This window comes from Gekko japonicus, unplaced genomic scaffold (assembly GCF_001447785.1).
Source record: "Gekko japonicus isolate JY-2015 unplaced genomic scaffold, Gekko_japonicus_V1.1 scaffold238, whole genome shotgun sequence".
In the NCBI taxonomy this organism is placed as follows: Eukaryota; Metazoa; Chordata; class Lepidosauria; order Squamata; family Gekkonidae; genus Gekko; species Gekko japonicus.
In genome coordinates, this window is record NW_015161411.1 from 350,333 (window position 1) to 372,834 (window position 22,502).

The window sequence follows — 22,502 nt, forward strand, 5'->3', positions numbered from 1 at the left end:
CCCAGCAGAGGTCAGGCAGCAGCTATTCAAATTAAAATTCACCCAGGCACTCAATCACAGGCAAAACAATGCCCCTTCCACTTCCTCTCAATTACAGGCAATCCCAGTCAAACAATGCCCGTTCCTCTCCCACACTCAATCAGCCAGGACTCTGCAAGAACTCTAAGTGCTTCCACACACTGCTAAACACAGTTTTCCCACAAAATATCCTTAGCTGAATTCTCTCAGCTGAAAGCAAGTAAAAGAAACCCACTCACCTCTCTCACAGCTCTCTCTCCTGCTCCTGCTCAGAGCTCAGCTGGTCTCCATAAGAACACAAGAAGAGCCCTGCTGGATCAGACCAGTGGACCCTCTAGTCCAGCATCCTGTCTCACACAGTGGCCAACTAGTTCCTCTGGAGGGCCTACAACAGAGCAGGGAGGCCGAGGCCTTCATAAGAACATCAGAAGAGCCCTGCTGGATCAGACCAGTGGTCCCTCTAGTGCAGCATCCTGTCTCACACAGTGGCCAACTAGTTCCTCTGGAGGGCCTACAACAGGGCAGAGAGGCAGAGGCCTTCATAAGAACACAAGAAGAGCCCTGCTGGATCAGACCAGTGGTCCCTCTAGTCCAGCATCCTGTCTCATCCAGTGGCCAACCAGTTCCTCTGGAGGACCAACAACAGGGCAGAGAGGCCGGGGCGTTAGGGTTGCCAAGTATAGCTTACCTCCGCAGCGGGGGACTCCCATAGAGTTTCCCCTCGGATGGTTGTGGCCCCGCCCCCAGTGTGCCCGGCGTCATAACGTCACTTCCTGGTGACGCGCACGCCGAGGTGGGGTTCCCCCCGGGGCCCGATTCCGCAGCAGCGGAAATCGAGCCTCCAAAGCAGGGGTTTACCCACCCCCCACCCCCACTTGGCAGCCCTACGGGGCGTATCCTGTTTCACTCTGTGGCCAACCAGTTCCTCTTGAGGGCCATCAACAGGGCATAGACACCAAGGACTTCATAAGAACACAAGAAGAGCCCTGCTGGATCAGAGTAGTGGTCCCTCTAGTCCAGCCTCCTGTCTCACACAGTGGCCAACCAGTTCCTCAGGAGGGCCAACAACAGGGCAGAGAGGCCGAGGCCTTCATAAGAACATCAGAAGAGCCCTGCTAGATCAGACTAATAGTCCCTCTAGTCCAGCATCCTGTCTCACACAGTGGCCAACCAGTTCCTCTGGAGGGCCAGCAACAGGGCAGAGAGGCCGAGGCCTTCACAAGAACATCAGAAGAGCCCTGCTGGATCAGACCAGTGGTCCCTCTAGTGCAGCATCCTGTCTCACCGAGTGGCCAACCAGTTCCTCTGGAGGGCCAACAACAGGGCATAGAGGCCGAGGCCTTTCCCTGATGTTGCCTCCTGGCTCTGGGATTCAGAGGAATAATGCCTCCGAATGTGGAGGGTCTATAAGGCAGAGATGTTCCGCCAGGCATTTGGTTGAGGAAAGTGATAGTTTCCATGTGTCTGGTGCTCCTGTTTTCTGCCTCCCCCCACTGCAAAGCAGTGGCATAACTGGAAGTTTTTAGCACCATCTGATTAGGCCAATTATTGTATTCTATTGTGTTGTTATTGTACTTTTATTGTTTTAACTGTGAATTTGATATATTAATGTGTTCCACTGTGGTACACCACCACAAGCCCTGTTTGCAGGGGAGGGCACCTTAGAAATCTAATTTAATAAATAAATTGTGCAGCCTCCATAGTTTGCCCTAAAGAGACCCGAGTGGTATCCCAAATTGTGTTATGGCGAAGCTAGTGCATGCACACAAAAACATGTACCCAGAATTATTAGTCTTCAAGGCAGGGGTCATTTCCTGCAGGAGCGTACAGGAGCGGAGCTCCGGCAGTAAAGAGCCCAGGGGGCGGGCACATGCAACAAGCCCCGCCCCCTGCTCCCAGCAGCCCTCAGTCAGAGCAAGAAGCAGCCAGGTAAGTTGCAGAGCTCCCCCCGGCCCCCCAGTCCAGAACAGTTCAGTGGCACCTTTAACACAAGTTTGATTCAGGTACAAGCTCTCCCTCCTCTGCAAGGACAGATCTGCACGCCCCCCCCCCCATAGCTAGCAATCCAAAACAGTCCAGTGGAGCCTGAGCGGTGGGTGTTACCTTCTGACACACTTCTGGTGATGTCAGGGGGTGTGGCATATGCAAATAAGTTGTGCTAATGAGTTATGCTAATGAGCTCCTGCACTCCTGCTTAAAGGTACCACTTTAAGGTACAAAATGACTCCTGCTTAAAGGTACCACTGGACTCAAACAGAATTCAGCTAGGATATCAGTGTTCTTGCATCATGGATGCAGGGAGGACACTTGACACCCTGGGTGCCACGATAGAGGAGGCCCTGACTCTTTGGACAGTGTAGAAGGCCTTCCAGGAAGATCAAGGTCTCTGGACACATTGAACATGGGTACGAGCAGCATAGATTTGCCTTCGGTTTCCCTCCCCTCTTCCTCCTGAACTGGTTGATTTGAGAATACTGACATCTGAAATATGAGCAATTTAACTGAGGAACAACCATCTCCTTTTATCTGGAGATAAGGCAGGGAGGGGAGGGGAGAATCCGAGCCATAACTATTGGCCAGTTTAATGATTTCTGTAGATCTTTGGATGGCACAGACTGCTTTATAGCTTCTTATCTTTCTTATCTTCCAGGCAACCTTGCTGGGATAGGTTTGGCTGAGGGAGACGCTCACCCCCCACGCACATGCACACGCAGAACTTCCTCAAGGCCAAATACGGAGCATGTCATAGTTGAGCCGAAGTTTGTAGCTGCCCCCCAACCAGGGCTGTATTATCCATAAGGCTGACTAGGCCGAAGCCTAGCGGCCCTGGGCCTGCAGGGACTAGGGGACCATCAATTTTTTATTTTATTTTTTGCTGAGGCACTGTTATTTTCTCTTCACAGACAGCCTGTAATATATAACCTCTATTAATAAGATAATGAACTGCTTCCTTATCACGGTGAAACAAATCGTCTCTTATATCAAAACCACTATCCATAAATTATATATATTTTAATAAATAATACAAATGTTATTCACTTCAAAATATTACAGTATTGGACAATTGTACCCCCGGAATGCGTTTTCCTGAAGAGTTCCACTCACGCAATAAAATATATATAAAAAAATTGTGAATAGAATTCTTCAGGAGACCCTCAAAATGGATATAGGGCTATGTACCCACTGTACCTACTGTACCAGGGTCAGGCAGGCAGCTGTAGTGGGGTGAAAGATTGAGGGCCCCCAAAATAATTGAAAGCCTAGGGGCATGGCCATGGGTTAATACAGCCCTGCCCCCAGCTAAACACAGCTCCCTTGAGCTGCTACATGGGAGTAGCTTTAAGCCTTGCCGGCTTATTGGCCAAAAACTGATTCACTGTGTGGTAATTGTGTTATTGCCCAGAACATGAGAACATAAGAGAAACGGTGTTGGATCAAGCCAATGGCCCATCCAGTCCAACACTCTGTGTCACACAATGGCCAAAACCCAGGTGCCATCAGGAGGTCCACCAGCAGGACCAGGACTCCAGAAGCCCTCACACTCTTGCCCCCCCCCCCAGCACCAAGAACACAGAGCATCGCTGCCCCTGACAGAGTGTTCCATCTATGCCTTGTGGCTAATAGCCACTGAGAGCATAAGAGAAGCCATATTGGATCAGACCAGTGGCCCACTGTGTCACACAGTGGCCAAAACCCAGGTGCCCTCAGGAGGTCCACCAGCGGGGCCAGAACTCCAGAAGCCCTCCCAACTGTTGCCCCCCCCCCAAGCACCAAGAATACAGAGCATCCCTGCCCCAGACAGAGTGTTCCATCCAGGGGTCATTTTCGTAGGTTCAGGAGCTCATTAGCATAACTCATTAGCATAACTTATTTGCATATGCCACACCCCCTGACATCACTGGAAGTGTGTCAGAAGGCAACACCCACTGCTCAGGCTCCACTGGACTGTTTTGGATTGCTAGCTATGGGGGGGGGAATGTGCAGATCTGCCCTCACAGAGGAGGGAGAGCTTGTGCCTGAATAAACCTTGGCCTTAAAGGTGTCACTACTTTGTCTTAAAAGTGCCACTAGACTGTTTTGGGCTGGGGGACAGGGGGACCTCTGCAACTTACCTGGCTGCTTCTTGCTCTGACTGAGGGCTGCTGGGAGCAGGGAGTGGGGCTTGCTGCATGTGCCCGCCCCCTGGACTCTTTACTGCCGGAGCTCCGCTCCTGTGCGCTCCTGCAGGAAATGACCCCTGGTTCCGTCTATACCTTGTGGCTAATAGCCACTGATGGGCCTCTGCTCTATATGTTTATCCAATTCCCTCGAAGCTGTCCATGCTTGTAGCCACCACCACTTCCTGCAGCAGTGAATTCCACATGTTATTAACACTTTGGGTGAAGAAGTACTTCCTTTTATCTGTTCTAACCCGACTGCTCAGCAATTTCATTGAGTGCCCACCATTTCTCGTCTTGTGAGAAAGGGAGAAAAGTACTTCTTTCTCTGCCTTCTCTTTTCCATACATAATTTTGTAAACCTCTTATCTTGTCACCCCACAAGCGTAGCTTCTCCAAACTAAATAGCCCTAACCTTTTTACCCTGTTTCCCCGAAAATAAGACCTACCCAAAAAATAAGCCCTAGCAGGATTTCTATGCATTTGTGGTATAAGCCCTAGTGTGTCTTCTTGAAAAAAAAAAAAAAAGACAGTGTCTTATTTTCGGGGAAACACGGTAACCTTTCTTTGGAGAGATGAAGGCTGGGGAGAACAGGGACCTTAATGGGATACAATGCCCTAGAGCAGGGGTGTCGAACTCATTTGTTATGAGGGCTGGATCTGACCTAAATGAGACCTTGTTGGGCCGACCACGTGTCTCATAAAATGTAATGCCAGGTAGTGGAGATATAAACTTTATAAAGGACAGAAACACAAAGGGTTTTTTTAACTTAAAATAAAAACATGCTTAAAACCAGGAGTCATTTTGTAGAAAAAGAGGTGCAGGAGCTAATTAGCATAGCTCATTAGCATAACTCATTTGCATATGCCACACCCCCTGACATCACCAGAACTGTGTCAGAAGACAACACCCGCTGCTCAAGCTCCACTGGACTGTTTTAGATTGCTAGCTATGGGGGGGGGGGTCGTGCCGATCTATCCTTGCAGAGGAGGGAGAGATTGAACCTGAATCAAACTTGGTCTTAAAGGTGCCCCTCGACTGTTTTGGGCCGGGGGGCTCTGCAACTTACCTGGCTGCTTCTTGCTCTGACTGAGGGCTGCTGGGAGCAGGGGGTGGTGCTTGTTGCATGTGCCCGCCCCCTGGGCTCTTTACTGCCGGAGCTCCGCTCCTGTGCGCTCCTGCAGGAAAATTACCCTTGCTTAAAACATTAGCTCTGTAAGCTGCAAACCTACTTTTGAATTGTTGACATTCACCACAGAAATCTCATGCTCAGAGTTCTGAGTCTATAGGACCCAGGTTAAAACATGAAATGGCGGAGTGATGAAGAGAGCCTGGCGAAGCAAGCTATGATGCAGCAGCAGAACTGGAAGCAGGAGATAGCCAGTTCCACTGCAGGCCTGATGAAAGCCTTCCGGGGGCCTGATCCGGCCCCCGGGCCACATGCTTGACACCCCTGCACTAGAGCCCACCCTCCAGAGCATCCATTTTCTCCAGGGGAACTGATCTCTGTAGTCTGGAGACGAACTGTAATTCCAGGGGATCCTCGGGTCCCGCCTGGAGGCTGGCGTCCCTAACTCCAGTACCTTGCTTTGTGCCTCCCCCCTCCCCCGCGGAGGCGAAACAAATTATGCAAAACAGCAGGAAAAGAATCATTGCACAATAAATTATGCGGAAGAACAAAACGTATGCGGAGTGGCTTCGTTTGCATAATTCGTCGCAGCTGCCAGATTCGGGTACAACATCTCGGACTGCCTTGGCTCGGCATTTCCATGGGGTTTATCACACAGCCGTCTCATGTTGGAGCAGAGGCTGTTACATCGGGGACAGAGCACACCGTTTGCCATCCGGAGGGGCGGCACGTTCAGTCCTTGGCATTTCTCGGTCAGGATCTTTGGGTGCAGAAAACTCTTTTTGCCGAAACCTCGGAAACGGCTGTTAGTTGGAGCTGACCGTCTTGACTGTCAGATGTGTTTGTTACAGATGAGGGTGCTTCGTGGCCCCTCGATCAGAGCTCTGATGCACACCCCACCCCAGAGGTCCGTAGCATCGAGGAAGGCTTTGCGGGCACCTTCCTGTTGTTTGTGTGCGGCTTCTGCCAAAATAAAAGAGAATCGGGAAGTTCCTGCTCTCTCAGAGGCTCGTAGGCAGATGTAGGGGTGCCAGGAGGCCTGTGGCTACGGTGGGGCGTCAAATGTGAGTCCTGCCCCACAACAGCTGCAGTTCCTCATGCCCCACCAACCCAAAATTTCTGGATGCCAGCCTCCAGATGGGGATCTCCTGGGATTACAGCTCCTCTCCAGACTACAGAGCATAAGAACATAAGAGAAGCCAATGTTGGATCAGGCCAAAGGCCCATCCGGTCCAACACTCTGTGTCACACAGTGGCCAGAAATACCAGGTGCCATCAGGAGGTCCACCAGTGGGGCCAGGACATTAGAAGCCCTCCCACTGTTGACCCCCCCAACACCAAGAGTACAGAGCATTACTTGCCCCAGACCGAGAGTTCCTATCTATAGTAAAGGTAAAGGTTCCCTCGCTCGAAAGCCAGTCAAATTCGACTCTAGGGTTGCGGTGCTCATCTCCGTTTCAAAGCTGAAGAGCCAGCGCTGTCTGAAGACGTTTCCGTGGTCATGTGGCCGGCATGACTAAACACCGAGGTGCACGGAACGCTGTTACCTTCCCACCGAAATGGTACCTATTGATCTACTTGCAATTTCTTGCTTTCGAACTGCTAGGTTGGCAGGAGCTGGAACTAGAGACGGGAGCTCACTCCGTCATGCGGCACACTCGAGTCTTGAACTGTTGAACTACCGACCTTCCACAGCCTGCAGTTCAGCATCTTAACCATTTGAGCCACTGCAGCTCCTTCTCCTATCTATACCTTGTGGCTAATAGCCACCGATGGACCTCTGCTCCATATGTTTATCTAATTCCCTTTTGAAGCCGTCCATGCTTGTACCCACCACCCCCTCCTGTGGCAGTGAACTCCATGTGTTAATCACTCTTTGGGTGAAGAAGGACTTCCTTTTATCCGTTCTAGCCCGTCTGCTCGGCAGTTTCATGGAGTGACCATGAGATCAGTTCCCCTGGAGGAAATGGCTGCTTTGGAGGGGGGACTCTATGGCTTTGGACCCCTGTCCTCACCAGGCTCCATCCCCAGATCTCCAGGAGGTTCCCAACCTGGATCTGGCAACACTAGACAGATGGGAGATCCCCCCCACCTGTGTCATGGAATAGGGTTGCCAACCTCCAGGTGGGGCCTGGAGATCTCCCAGAATTACAACTGCTCTCCAGATGATAGGATACTTGCTTTGGCTGGTTTGGAGGGTGGGCTCTATGGCATTATAACCCACTGAAGCCCCTCCCCTCCCCAGAACCCGTCCTTAAAATAGCCAGGAATTTCTCAGCCCAGAGCTGGTGGCAGCCCTAGTCACGGAACCCCCTTGATCAGAGATGGTTTCTCCCACGCATCACTGATGCAGCCATTTTTCTCAGTGACGTGTGCCTTCTTTTTGCAGAACAACTTGGCAGGCCTTTATCAATTCATTCGGATCAAGATTAACTAACCGGTACATGATTTTCTCACTAGCCAGCTCAAAAAGAGGAGGTAGCAATTAATCCCATTCCTAACGAATTATTAACAGAAAACGGAGTTCAGTGCACCAGAGAATCTTGCGAATACTTTTTGCACTGTCTCTTTCTCCACCACCCCCACTTCTGTGTCGTGCTTCAAATTCCGGTTCCTTATTGAAGATGTTCTCTTTGTGTGTGTATTATGTGCCGTCAAGCTGGTTCTGACTTATGGCGAACCTGTGAATTAATGTCCTTCAAAACATCCTATCCGTTCACACCCTTTGCTAGAGTTCTTGCCCTGGCTTCCTCGATAGACTCAATCCATCGCATGTTGGATCTTCCTCTTTTCCTGTTTCCTTCAACTTTTCCTAGCTTTCCTTATCCCCCCCCTAATTTTTTTGCTCTGAATTCCCTTCCCCCCTACCCAGAAAAGGGGTGGGCAGGCTGGAACTGGGGTGAATAATATTAGGAAAATCGCCATCTTGGATCATTTTACTTTGTACTGTAATTTTTTCTAAGTTATACACTGAATGTTAATGTGTTGTGTAGTTTAGAGAGCCAGTTTGGGGCAGTGGTTAGGAGCGCAGACTCTAATCTGGGAGAACCGGGTTTGATTCCCCACTCCTCCACTTGCACCTGCTGGATGACCTTGCGCAAGCCGTAGTTCTCTCCGAGCTGTTCTTGAAAAAGAGCAGTTTCTGTCAGAGCTCTTTCAGCCCCACCGACCTCACAGGCAATGTTCCCTCTAAGCTGTGGAGTCTTGTGAGCAAAAATTCTACTCTGTGAGCTGCTGGCATGAAATTTGTGAGCAAGCGATTTGGCTACTGCATAAATTAGTTGGCCCTGGAGTCATCCTTCCTGAGTGAAGACAAAAATCTGTGAGCTGGAGGCTGAAAAACTGCAAGCTAGCTCACACTAACTCAGCTTTGAGGGAACACTGCTCACAGGGTGTCTGTTGTGGGAAGGGGAAGGGGAAGGAGTTTGTAAGCCACTCTGAGACTCCTTTGGGTAGTGAAGGGCGGGGTATAAATCCAATCCAATCTCTTCTCTTCTTCTCTTCTTTATGGCATTATGCCTTGTACATTGCCCAGAGCCTGGAGTAAGCTGGATGGAGCGTAATAATAATAATAATAATAATAATAATAATAATAATAATAATAATAATATCATCTTTCCCAGGGTCTCTTGTCTTCTCATAATGTAACCAAAATACAATAGCCTTAGTTTAGTCATTTTAGTTTCTAGGGAGCCTTCAGACTCGATTTGATCTAGAACCCCCTTATTTGTTTTTTTTGGCGGTCCGCAGGATCCGTAAAACTCTCCTCCAGTGCCACATTTCAAATGAATTGACTTTCTTCCTGCCTGGTTTCTTCATTGTCCGACTTTCACACCCATACATAGTTATGGGGATTTGGGGGATATTATGGTATGAATTATTTTGATCTTGGTCGCCAGCAACACATCCTTACACTTAAGGGTCTCTTCTGGCTCCTAGATGGCTTCCCTCCCCAGTGTCGGTCTCCTTCCGACTTCTCGGTTGCAGTCTCCCTTTTGGTTGAGAGCCAGTTTGGCGTAGTGGTTAAGTGCGCAGACTCTAATCTGTGAGAACCGGGTTTGATTCCCCTCTCCTCCACATACAGCTGCTGGGTGACCTTGGGCAAGCCACAGTTCTGTCAAAGCTGTTCTCTCAAGGACAGTTCTCTCAGAGCTCTCTCAGCCCCACCTACCTCACAGGGTGTCTATTGTGGGGAGGGGAAGGGAAAGGAGATTATAAGCCGCTCTGAGACTCCAAGTGAAGGGCGTGGTATAGATCCAGTCACTTCTTCTCTTCTTCTTCTTGGTTGACGATGGAGCCAAGGAATAGCAAATCTTTAGCACAGCGAAAAAAGAGGAACTCTAGCATGCAGCTGCTGTTTGGGGCAAGATGTTAAGATCTCTGCTCGAGGGGAGCTGTTGACATCTTGAGGGGACGCGAACAATCCCGGAGAAACGGCCTTGTGTTTGCACCCAGAGTAATAGATCAGATTTACACAGCATAATAAACTAAGTCTACTCATAGACGGAAGGTTGCATAAGGAAGGGGTGCAGGTGCGCATACTAATATGTGCTTACGCAAGAGCCTTTTTGTGTGTTTGGAATTCAAAGTGTGCTGCACAGCTCCGGTTCCTGTGTCACAGGAACACACGAAGCGGCCTTTTACGGAGTCAGGCTCTTGGTCCATCGAGATCAGTACTGTGTACTCAGACGGGCAGCAGCTCATTTTGGGCGCTGATCCAGAGCTTTACATATGGCACTGCTTCAGACCCTCGGTCGTCCAAGGTCAGTCTTGTCTACTCGGACTGGCAGCAGCTCTCCAGGGTCCCAAGTTTAGGTCTTTCCGATTACCTTCTGCCTGGTCCTTTTATCTGGAGGTGCCGGAGTTTGAACCTAGGACCTTCTGCATGCCAAGCACACTGAGCCCGACAGCCCCTCTGCTACTGAGCCAAAAGCACTCTCCTACTTTGAGTGGGGAGCTGTGGTGGCTCAAGTGGTTAAGACGCTGAACTGCAGGCTGTGGAAGGTCAGTAGTTCAGCAGTTCGAGACCCGAGTGTGCCGCATGACGGAGTGAGCTCCCGTCTCTAGTTCCAGCTCCTGCCAACCTAGCAGTTCGGAAGTAAGACATTGCAAGTAGATAAATAGGGACCACTTTGGTGGGAAGGGGACAGCGTTCCGTGCACCTTGGTGTTTAGTCGTGTCGGCCACATGAACACGGAAACGTCTTCAGACAGCGCTGGCTCTTCGGCTTTGAAACGGAGATGAGCACTGCAACCCTAGAGTCGGATTCAACTGGCTTTCGAGCAAGGGAACCTTTACCTTTACCTTTTTACTTTGAGTGGACAAGAGTAGTCTTTAATGACTTCCTTAAAGGCACTGCCCCAGAGGAATTTCTCCTGTAAATGCTTTTATCGATCATTTAAAAATCATTTTTTTAAAGGCATGCTCTCCTTTAAGCAGAGCAGGGTGCCGTAGTTGACTAATTCCCACACTGACTGAGGGGGTTGGAGTAGGTGACCTCTAGGATCCCTTCTAACTCTGTGTCAAGAAACTTGTTGCCTTTAAGAGAGTTTTTCTGCCTGTTAGCTGTCTTGGCTATAGAAGTCATCACCCCCACCTGCCAGCTTGTTATTAGAATTGTTGCTTCTGCTGGCCGAAGTGATCAGCTTGTAGCAGCTGAGAACGGTCATCGAAAGTCGTTGACAGCCTGCAAGTTAGAGATCCATTCTGGTAACTGCTTTCTATTGGCTAAACAGCTTTTCTTTCTGCGCTGAGAACTGCAGCCCCACCAGGAAAAAAAATTGCCCCGCAAGCCAATCCAACTCTCTGATCCAATCCGTGGCACACAGTGGCACCCAGGTGCCTTCAGGAGGTCCACCAGAGGTCCGTTCAGTCTGAATTGTTTCTAATGCAACTCCCAAACCACGCATGCACATATTTGTACGTCCCTGATGTCTGTTCCCTAATGCGTACCCCTTCTCCCCGCAGTCTGTACGGTGCGTTGCCAGAAGTTCCTCATCTCCAAGGTGGGCGAAGACTGGATCTTCCTCATTCTCTTGGGCTTGGTGATGGCCTTGGTGAGTTGGGTCATGGACTTCACCATCGCAACCTGCCTGCAAGGTAAGGAGGGGAGAAGGCTAACAGTCAGGGACTGTCGAACATAAGAAAACAAGAAAAGCCGATGTTGGATCAGGCCTATGTCCCTTCCAGTCCAGCACTCTGTGTCACACAGTGGCCAAAAATACCAGGTGCCATCAGGAGGTCCACCAGTGGGGCCAGGACACTAGAAGCCCTCCCAGTCTTGCCCACCCACAAGCACCAAGAATACAGAGCATCACTTGCCCCAGACTAAGAGTTCCTACCTATACCTTGTAGCTAATAGCCACTGATGGACCTCTGCTCCATATGTTTATCCAATTCCTTCTTGAACCCGTCCATGCTTGTAGCCGCCACCACTTCCTGTGGCAGTGAATTCCATGTGTTAATCACTCTTTGGGTGAAGAAGGACTTCCTTTTATCCGTTCTGACCCGACTGCTCAGCAATTTCATGGAGTGCCCACGAGTCCTTGTATTGTGAGAAAGGGAGAAAAGGACCTCTTTTTCTACCTGCTCTATCCCATGCATAATCTTATAAACCTCGATCATGTCACCCCTCAGCCGTTGTTTCTCCAAGCTAAAGAGCCCCAAGCATTTTAACCTTTCGTCTTAGGGAAAGTGTCCCAACCCTTTTATCATCCTAGTTGCCCTTTTCTGCGCTTCATGGGTGGAAAGTGCCATCAGGTTACAGCTGATTCAGGGCAAATAATAATAATAATAATAATAATAATAATAACAACAACAACAACAACAACAACAATAATAACAATAACAATAATAATACTTTTGATTTATTGATCGCTTTTCCCACACACCTGTGGGCTCAGAGCGATTTACAGTTACTCATGACAGTTGGACTAACAATACTCATGGGGGATAGGGAAGACAACATACTGTATATTTTTATATACACACATTGTAGCTGGCCGGAGGATTCAACTGCGGGCTGGATCAGTCGTGTTCTGACGGCATGAAGGATATAACTCTTCTTTAGAATTCCACTGTTTTAAACTACTAACTGTAGATACATGGAGATGTGTGATCTCCAGCCAAACTGGCCTGGGAAAAATTGCTTCCTGACCCCAAAGTGGCAATCAGCATTTTCCTGGGCATGTAAGAAAGGGCCACAAATACTAAGCACTGAGGCAACCCTTCCTCCCCTCCCTTCTTATGATCTGCCTAAGTTCATAGAATCTGCATTTCTGTCATATACCAGCATGGGGCTAGAACTGACAAAGCTTGGCAGTTCAGATGTTATAGTTAAGCAGGGGAGTTATCCCCTGCGCCACCGCTCCCTAGTCATGAGGTCTTCAAGCAAGAGAGGAACAGAGGTGGCTGGCCATGGCCTGCCTCTGCAGAGCAATCCTGGTGTTCCTTGACGGTCTCCCATCCAAGTACTAACCAGAGCCGACCCTGCTTAGCTTTCAAGATCTGACCAGATCAGGCTAGCCTGGGCTGGGATGTTGACTCATTGAAGATGTCAACTCAGTGCGCGACGGCCATAAAAAAAGGCAAATGCTATGCTGGGGATTATTAGGAAGGGGTTTGAAAACGAATCAGCCAGGATTATTATACCCCCGTATAAATCTATGGGGGAGCCTCATTTGCAGTGCTGTGTACAGTTCTGGTCACCACACCTCAAAAAGGATATTATGGCATTAGGAAAAGTGCAGAAGAGGGCAAGTAGGATGATAAAAGGGTTGGAACACTTTCCCTAAAAGAAAGGTTAAAGTGCTTGGGGCTCTTTAGCTCGGAGAAACGACGGCTGAGGGGTGACATGATTGAGGTTTACAAGGTTATGCATGGGATAGAGCAGGTTGAGAAAGAAGTCCTTTTCTCCCTTTCCCACCATACAAGAACTCGTGGGCACTCAATGAAATTGCTGAGCAGTCGGGTTGGAACAGATAAAAGGGAGTACCTCTTCACCCAGAGAGTAATTAACACATGGAATTCACTGCTGTAGGAAGTGGTGGCAGCTGCAAGAAGCATAGACAGTTTCAGGAGGGGACTGGATAAACATATGGAGCAGAGATCCACCAGTGGCTATTACCCACAAAGTATAGATGGAACATTCTGTCTGGGGCAGGGATGCTCTGTATTCTTGGTGCTTGACGGGGAACAGTCGGTGGGCTTCTGGAGTTCTGGCACTGCTGATGGCACCTGGGCTTTGCCCACTGTGTGACACAGTGTGTTGATGGGCCATTGGCCTGATCCAGCATGGCTTCTCTTATGCTCTTAATGGCTATTAGCCACCAGGTATAGATGGAACACTCAGTCTGGGGCAGGGATGCTCTGTATTCTTGGTGCATGGGGGGCAACAGTGGGAGGGCTTCTGGAGTTCTGGCCCTGCTGGTGGACCTCCTGAGGGCCCCTGGGTTCTGACCACTGCCAAACAAATGAGTACACGCTTGTCATAAGGTTATACTTTATTTGCTAGAGCTATAGATGCAGTGGCTCAGGTGGTTAAGACGCTGAACTGCAGGCTGTGGAAGGTCAGTAGTTCAGCAGTTCGAGACCCAAGTTGCCGCATGACAGAGTGAGCTCCCGTCTCTAGTTCCAGCTCCTGCCAACCTAGCAGTTCGAAAGCAAGAAACTGCAAGTAGATAAATAGGTACCACTTCAGTGGGAATAACAGCGTTCCGTGCACCTTGGTGTTTAGTCATGCCAGCCACATGACCACGGAAACGTCTTCGGACAGCACTGGCTCTTTGGCTTTGAAACGGAGATGAGCACCGCAACCCTAGAGTCGGACTCGACTGGCTTTCGAGCAAGGGAACCTTTACCTTTTTATAGATGCAGTAACATGGTCACTGTTAGGGATGGCTATGTTCCTACAAGCATAATGGGATTTAGGGTATTCGTATGCACACACCTCCCACTCCTAGGCCAATCGGCCTGACTCCCGCGTGCTGGAGAATGGGGCCCCAGGCCGTTACTGCCATAGCTGGGAATCGAAAGTAATCCCATGGGTAAATGATGGCAAGACACTACACAGGCAGCCTACAAGGTCAGAGATAAAAAGAAGGAAAAAAGGCAGAAGCAGTTGGTACACAGGTCAAGCAGCCGCACTCTAGCCCATAAACATCATGGCAGCATAGCTGACAACTGTGGGACACAGAGTGTTGGACTGGATGGGCAGTTGCACCTGATCCAGCATGGCTTCTCTTGTGTTCTTACGTAGTTAGGGACTGTAGACGACGTGTGTAAAGCGTCATCCAGTTGCAGCCGACCCATGGCAACCCCATAGAGTTTTCAAGGCAATAGACGAACAGAGGTGGTTGTCCATTGCCTTCCTCTGCATAGCAACTCTGGAGTTCCTGGACGGTCTCCCATCGAAGCACTAACCAGGGCCGGCCATGCTTAGCTTCCAAGGTCCGACGGGATTGGGCTCCGCCGGGCCATCTAGATCAGGGGGCGTAGACCGTTCCACTGTGTATATTTCATATTATCTGTCGCTGCAAGTAGCTTCTTGTTATGTCATATTTGCATTCATTTAATGTTTCTTGTTAGATACTTCTGCTTTCCTTCTCCTCTGGCTGTTTGAGAGATTTCTATAAGCCAAATCCTGTCGCACTATTGGATGTCCCACCCTGCTGATTGTGTTGCCTGATTCCCTGCAATCGGCCTTAAGTCCTGGAGAGAAAGGCAGAGGATAATGTCAATAAAATGCAGATATTGAGCCGAGCTGGTTGGCTGGCTTCCTGATCCCGCAGGACTGTGAATTTGGTTTTATCCGTGGCGCCCTGGCACCCAGAAGGCGCCTGACAAAGAAAACGGGTGTCTTTGTTGGAACGGCAAAATTCTAATCTGGTAGCACCTTAAGGACCGAAATGATTTCCAGGGTATAAGCCCTTGAGAGTCACAGCTTGGCGACTGTAAGCTTCTCTGAGACTCTGGGTGATTTCCCACAAGCGCTGCTCCGCGCTCACTCCTCCCTTTTGCCCCATGGTACGTGTCAATTTCACACAAGCTGCTGCGCGGCCGCATTTTGCCCCGCAGCTTCGTGCGATTTTGGTGTAGTGGTTAAGTGTGCGGACTCTAATCTGGGAGAACCGGGTTTGATTCCCCACTCCTCCACTTGCACCTGCTGATGTGACCTTGGGTCAGTCACAAGCTCTGGCACAGCTGTCCTTGAAAAAGAGCAGTTTGTGTCAGAGTTCTCTCAGCCCCACCCACCTCACAGGGTGTCTGTTGTGGGGAGGGGAAGGGAAAGGAGTTTGTAAGCCGCTCTGAGACACCTTCGGGTAGTGAAGGGCGGGGTATAAATCCAATCTCTTCTTCTTCTTCTTCTTCTTCTTCTTCTTCTTTGTGTTCCTCAAAAAACAGGATTGAGTAGACGCGGGGAAAATCGCACGAAGCTGGGGCAAAATGCGGTCGCGCAGCAGCTTGTGTGAAATTGACACGTACCATCGGGCCAAAGAGAAGAGTGAGCACTGAGCAGCGCTTGTGGGAAATCCCCCTCTAAGTGAAGGGCGGGGTATAGGTCCAGTCTCTTCGTCTTCCGTTTGGTGTAGTGGTTAGGAGCGCAGGCTCTGATCTGGGAGAACCGGGTTGGATTCCCCACTCCTCCACACGCAGCTGCTGGGTGACCTTGAGTCAGTCACAAGTTCTCTCAGAGCTGTTCTGGAAGGAGCCGTTCTCAAGAGAGCTCTCTCAGCCCCGCCTATCTCGCAGGGTGTCTGTTGTGGGGAGGGGAAGGGAAAGGAGTTTGTGAGCCGCTCTGAGACTCCTTTGGGTAGTGAAGGGCAGGATACAAATCCAATCTCCTCTTCCTCCTCTTCCTCTTCTTCCTCCTCCTCTTCTTCCTCTTCCTCTAACAGATGAAGGGAGTTTTTACTCTCAAAAGCTTATGCCAGGGGTCCTCAGCGTGGTGCCTGTGAGCTCCGTTGCACCCACCGGCACCTTACCTGGTACCCGCCAAGTGTTTTCAGAACCTAGATGGAGTCAGGAATCAGCTGCCTGGGGAGGTGGTGAGCTCCCCCGCCCTGGTAGTCTTTCAGCAGTGGCTGGACGGACATTTGTCAGGGATGCTCTAGGCCAGTGGTGGCGAACCTATGGCACAGGTGCCAGAGGTGGCACTCAGAGCCCTCTCTGTGGGCACACATGCCATCGCCCCAGCCAGGCCCAGACCATCATTAAAGTGTCGAATTCTCTGCCAAATAATTTTAAGTAAATGAAAGCATTTGGGATTGCTTCCCTATCTTTGTTTGGATCATCTGAAGTTGATGTATGAGTTGTTTTTTCTAAAGTAAAACCTCAGTATTGAGGTTAAATTGCCGTGTTGGCACTTTGCAATAAATAAGTGGGCTTTGGGTCGCAGTTTGGGCACTCGGTCTCTAAAAGGTTTGCCATCACTGCTCTAGGCTGATCTTGCATTGGGCAGGGGGCTGGACTAGATGGCCTCTAGGGCCCCTTCCAACTCTGTGGTTCTTGGATTCTTGCCCCAGAGTGGCAGCAGGGTGTAGCAGTTAGCGTTCGACTCCCCCTGCTGCCCAGAAGCTCACCTCGGGCCAGTCTCTGCCAGCCTGACCTACCTCGCAGGGTTGTTGTGAGAACCAAATGGGGGAGGGGGGAGGAGAAGCCCTTGTGTTGCCGTGAGCTCCTGGGTGGAAGGTCGAGATGAAGACCCGGTTGGTTGTCCATGTCCGCTTGTGTGTTTTTTGTCTCTTGCACAGCCCAGAAGTGGATGTACGGGGGGCTGGACACCAACATCTTCTTGCAGTACTTGGCCTGGGTCACCTACCCCGTGGTGCTGATCACGTTCTCTGCGGGCTTCACGCAGATCTTGGCTCCACAGGCGGTTGGTGAGTCCTGGGAAAGGGGGTGCCCATGGTGGGTGGAATTCATGTCCTTTCTCTTTCAGCCGTCCTGGGGAGAACCCTGGAGGAGTTTGTGTATTGGAAGCCCCTCGGGTAGGGGCTGTGGCTCAGCGGTATAGAGCCTCTGCTTTGCACACAGAAGGTCCCCGGTTCAATCCCCGGCATTTCCAGTTCAAAGGACCAGGCAGTAAATTTGTACACCAGTTTTGGGATGATATTGTCCACCAAATTAGATTTATTACTGGATACCTGTATCCTAGGAGCTGTGGTGGCTCAAGTGGTTAAGACGCTGAACTGCAGGCTGTGGAAGGCCGGTAGTTCAGCAGTTCGAGACCCGAGTGTGCCGCATGACGGAGTGAGCTCCCGTCTCTCGTTCCAGCTCCTGCCAACCAAGCAGTTCAAAAGCAAGAAATTACAAGTAGATAAATAGGTACCACTTTGGTGGGAAGGTAACAGCGTTCCGTGCGCCTTGGTGTTTAGTCATGCCAGCCACATGACCACGGAAACGTCTTCGGACAGTGCTGGCTCGTCGGCTTGGGAACGGAGATGAGCACCACAACCCTAGAGTCAGATTCGACTGGCTTTCGAGCAAGGGAACCTTTACCTTTACCTTTTACCTGTATCCTAAAGATCCTGAGCTTATTTTGATTGATTTATGGCACAACTCTGAGATCCCTAGAATTAGACGGGAGTTAGTTATGATTCTGATTATAGCTGCTAAATGGCTAATTGCAACAAATTGGAAAAAAATAATCTTTACCCTCCACTGATGAAATAGTATGCTAAGGTTTGGGATATATTCTTGATGGACAAATTTAGCTGACTTCATATCACATTCAGAGACACATTTTCAGGCTTCTCTGATTTATTGGACAAACGGTCCCCGTTTTTAAAACATACAGCTGATTCTGTTTTTTCTAAAAGAAGATCTAAATATCTTAACTCAAGATATTATTCTCCGTGTGGCCGGGGCCATGCTAAGGTTACTAACCAATATATACGCTGTTGACTTGCATGTGATTTTATTTAAGGCTAGCAGATTGTATTAACAAAGCAATTCCAATTTTATTTTGTGCGATATAATGCTGTTACGCTTTCTCACTGTTGCATGTTACATTTGGAAAATAAAATAAAATTTGTTTTTTGGGAGGGGGGGGAAGAATTTTATGTCAGCTGCCTTGAGCCTGCCCTGGCGGGGAGGGTGGGGGAATAAACCAAACCAATCAATAAACACCTTTTCCTCCCTCCCTCCCCAGGTTCGGGCATCCCCGAAATGAAGACCATCCTGCGGGGCGTCGTGCTGAAGGAATACCTGACCCTCAAGACCTTTGTGGCGAAAGTGCTTGGCCTGACGTGCGCCCTGGGCAGCGGCATGCCTTTGGGCAAAGAGGTGTGGGGGTGCTGATCTGCAGACGGCTTGGGCTGTGCCAGCCTCAGAGGGCAGGGCGAGTCTTCTGGGCTGGGGAGCTTCTGGGAGGAATAGCCAGGGCTGGCATCGGCATACCCTGAGGGGGGCGGCAGCTTCTAGGCCCTGTGGATTCTGGTGGGGCCCCCACTGTCGCAGGTTTCTAGCCACACACTTCCCCTGCCCCCTCTCTCCACCCACGCTCCCACCTGCCCAGGGTCATTGAGGAAGGGTACGTGGATGGTGCGCAGGGGTGGCAGCGACCCACACAGTCGTATGCACTGACCAGTGCTGTCGGGGAGGTGGCGCAGGCAAGTGAACTTGGGCGGCGGAAGGGCTTGCAGGTGGGAGAAGGATGCCGGGCAGGTGGACAGCATGCTGGTGTGGGGATATAACGGCGGGGGAGAGGAGGGGGGGGAATGGGGGCCGTGGGCACTGTCTGCCCGGGGCTCCCTGGGACCAGCCTGGAAAAACCTGTACAGAGGAGGGCAACCAAGACGATGAGGGGGCTGGAGCACCTTTCCTATGAGGAAGGGCTGGAGAGTCCGGGACTTCTCAGTTTAGAGAAGAGACGACTGAGGGGGATGAGAGATGGGTCATTTCCTGCAGGAGCGCACAGGAGCGGAGCTCCGGCAGTAAAGAGCCCAGGGGGTGGGCACATGCAACAAGCCCCGCCCCCTGCTCCCAGCAGCCCTCAGTCAGAGCAAGAAGCAGCCAGGTAAGTTGCAGAGCTCCCCCTGGATCCAAAACAGTCCAGTGGCACATTTAAGACCAAGTTTTATTCAGGTACAAGCTCTCCCTCCTCTGTGACGACAGATCTGCACGTTCCCCCCACCCTCCAATAGCTAGCAATCCAAAACAGTCCAGTGGAGCCTGAGCGGTGGGTGTTGCCTTCTGACACACTTCCGGTGATGTCAGGGTGTGTGTGGCCTATGCAAATAAGTTATGTTTCTATGAAATGACCCCTGATGAGAGAGGTTTATAAAATTATGCGTCCCTAAATAAAATTATGTATCCCTAAATACTAGAACTCAAGGGCATCCAATGAAGCTGACGGGCTGTAGGTCCAGAACGGACAAAAGGAAATTCTACTTTACACAGAGAATGATTCAAAGGTGGAATGCACTGCCAGTGGATGTCGTGAGGGCCACAGGAATAAACAGCTTGAAAAAGGGGATCAGAGAGATTCATGGAGGATAAGTCTATCCATGGCTGCTAGCCGTGGTGACCGAGGGGAACTAAGCCTCTGAATCCCGCAGCCAGGAGGGCAACCTTAGGGGAAGGTCCCGGCCTCCATGCCCTGCTGCTGGGCGTCCAGAGGAACTTGTTGGCCACCATGCGAATGAGACAGGATGCTGGACTAGACGGATCCAGCGGGGTTCTTCTTCTGTTCTGTGGTGGGAGATGGGATGTCTGTTCCCTCTGTCTCCATGGCTGTTTGCTCTGGGTTCCTGGAACCGGGGGGGGGTCTCCTTTCCCACCCCACTAACTCTCTCCCCCTTTCCTCTGCAGGGACCGTTTGTCCACATAGCCAGCATGTGCGCGGCCATCCTCAGCAAGTTCCTCTCACTCTTTGGCGGCATCTATGAGGTGAGCAGCTGGTACAGATTATGTATGCCCAGTGGATGGCAGAGTTGGATGGTGGGGGCACTTCGAGGTGGCAGGCCATGAGTTCAGATCTCACTCACCACTGTGGCCCCAGGCAAGACTGTCTTTCCCGGCTTCAGTCTGCAGTGTGGAGGAAATCATGCAGGTCTGTTGCTGTACAGCTTGCAGCAGTCATACATGTGATACCCTCTAGTGCTTCAGGAAAACCCCGCAGTGTTTATTATTACACTGACGATGATGATTTACTACTATTTGCCTCGGCCTGGAATGTGAGAACTTCACAAGAGCCCTCCTGGATCAGACCAGTGGTCCGCCTAGTCCAGCCTCCTGTCTCACACAGTGGCCAGCCAGTTCCTCTGGAGGGCCGACAACAGGGCAGAGAGGCCGAGGCCTTCATAAGAACACAAGAAGAGCCCTGCTGAATCAGACCAGTGAGGGTCCACCTAGTCCAGCATCCTGTCTCACACAGTGGCCAACCAGTTCCTCTGGAGGGCCCACAACAGGGCACAGAGGCAGAGGCCTCTAGGCCCTGTTGACGGCTGCGCAGAGGAACTGGTTGGCCAGTGTGTGAGACAGGAGGCTGGACTAGAGGGACCACTGGTCTGATCCAGCAGGGCTCTTCTGTTGTCCTTATGAAGGCCTCAGCCTCCATGCCCTGTTTATTTGGGCCTCCAGAGGAACCGATCGGCCACTCTGTGTGACAGGATGCCGGACTAGATGGCCTATTTGGTCTGATCTGGCAGGGCTCTTCTGATGTTCTTACCAGGGGAAGGCCTCGGCCTCTCTGCCCTGTTGTTGGCCGTCCAGGGGAACTGGTTGGCCAGTGTGTGAGACAGGAGGCTGGACTAGAGGGACCACTGGTCTGATCCAGCAGGGCTCTTCTGTTGTCCTTATGAAGGCCTCAGCCTCCATGCCCTGTTTATTTGGGCCTCCAGAGGAACCGATCGGCCACTCTGTGTGACAGGATGCCGGACTAGATGGCCTATTTGGTCTGATCTGGCAGGGCTCTTCTGATGTTCTTACCAGGGGAAGGCCTCGGCCTCTCTGCCCTGTTGTTGGCCGTCCAGGGGAACTGGTTGGCCAGTGTGTGAGACAGGAGGCTGGACTAGAGGGACCACTGGTCTGATCCAGCAGGGCTCTTCTGTTGTCCTTATGAAGGCCTCAGCCTCCATGCCCTGTTTATTTGGGCCTCCAGAGGAACCGATCGGCCACTCTGTGTGACAGGATGCCGGACTAGATGGCCTATTTGGTCTGATCTGGCAGGGCTCTTCTGATGTTCTTACCAGGGGAAGGCCTCGGCCTCTCTGCCCTGTTGTTGGCCGTCCAGGGGAACTGGTTGGCCAGTGTGTGAGACAGGAGGCTGGACTAGAGGGACCACTGGTCTGATCCAGCAGGGCTCTTCTGTTGTCCTTATGAAGGCCTCAGCCTCCATGCCCTGTTTATTTGGGCCTCCAGAGGAACCGATCGGCCACTCTGTGTGACAGGATGCCGGACTAGATGGCCTATTTGGTCTGATCTGGCAGGGCTCTTCTGATGTTCTTACCAGGGGAAGGCCTCGGCCTCTCTGCCCTGTTGTTGGCCGTCCAGGGGAACTGGTTGGCCAGTGTGTGAGACAGGAGGCTGGACTAGAGGGACCACTGGTCTGATCCAGCAGGGCTCTTCTGTTGTCCTTATGAAGGCCTCAGCCTCCATGCCCTGTTTATTTGGGCCTCCAGAGGAACCGATCGGCCACTCTGTGTGACAGGATGCCGGACTAGATGGCCTATTTGGTCTGATCTGGCAGGGCTCTTCTGATGTTCTTATGATAGCCTCGGCCTCTCTGCCCTGTTGTCGGCCCTCTGGAGGAACTGATTGGCCACTGTGTGAGTGAGGCAGGATCTTGGACTAGATGGGCTATTGGTCTGACCCAGCAGGGCTCTTCTTATGTTCACCGTGCCTCTCATTCTTCCTTATTTCCCCCACAGAATGAATCTCGCAATACCGAGATGCTGGCGGCTGCGTGTGCGGTGGGGGTTGGATGTTGCTTCGCTGCTCCCATTGGAGGTAAGGCCTCCCCTGGAGCCTGATTGTACTGATCCATCACCGCTGACCACCCCCTCCCAGCAGCAGAGAGAATCCTCACTGCCAGTTTGGTGTAGTGGTGAAGTGTGCGGACTCTAATCTGGGAGAGCCGGGTTTGATTCCCCACTCCTCCACTTGCACCTGCTGATGTGACCTTGGGTCAGTCACAAGCTCTGGCAAGCTCTTGGGTCAGTCACAAGCTCCTTGAAAAAGAGCAGTTTCTGTCAGA

General features: G+C 51.0%; 1 protein-coding gene across 1 annotated transcript in view; it reads left to right on the forward strand.

The window, feature by feature from the left end:
• CLCN2 (chloride channel, voltage-sensitive 2) overlaps window positions 1-22,502 on the forward strand; it is a 156,572-nt gene that overhangs the window by 65,605 nt on the left and 68,465 nt on the right. Inside the window, exons 3-7 of the mRNA XM_015426905.1 lie at window positions 11,273-11,404; window positions 17,056-17,184; window positions 18,456-18,589; window positions 20,117-20,194; window positions 22,177-22,255. Of these exons, the coding sequence (XP_015282391.1) occupies window positions 11,273-11,404; window positions 17,056-17,184; window positions 18,456-18,589; window positions 20,117-20,194; window positions 22,177-22,255 (552 nt within the window). The remainder of the gene's footprint in view (window positions 1-11,272; window positions 11,405-17,055; window positions 17,185-18,455; window positions 18,590-20,116; window positions 20,195-22,176; window positions 22,256-22,502) is intronic.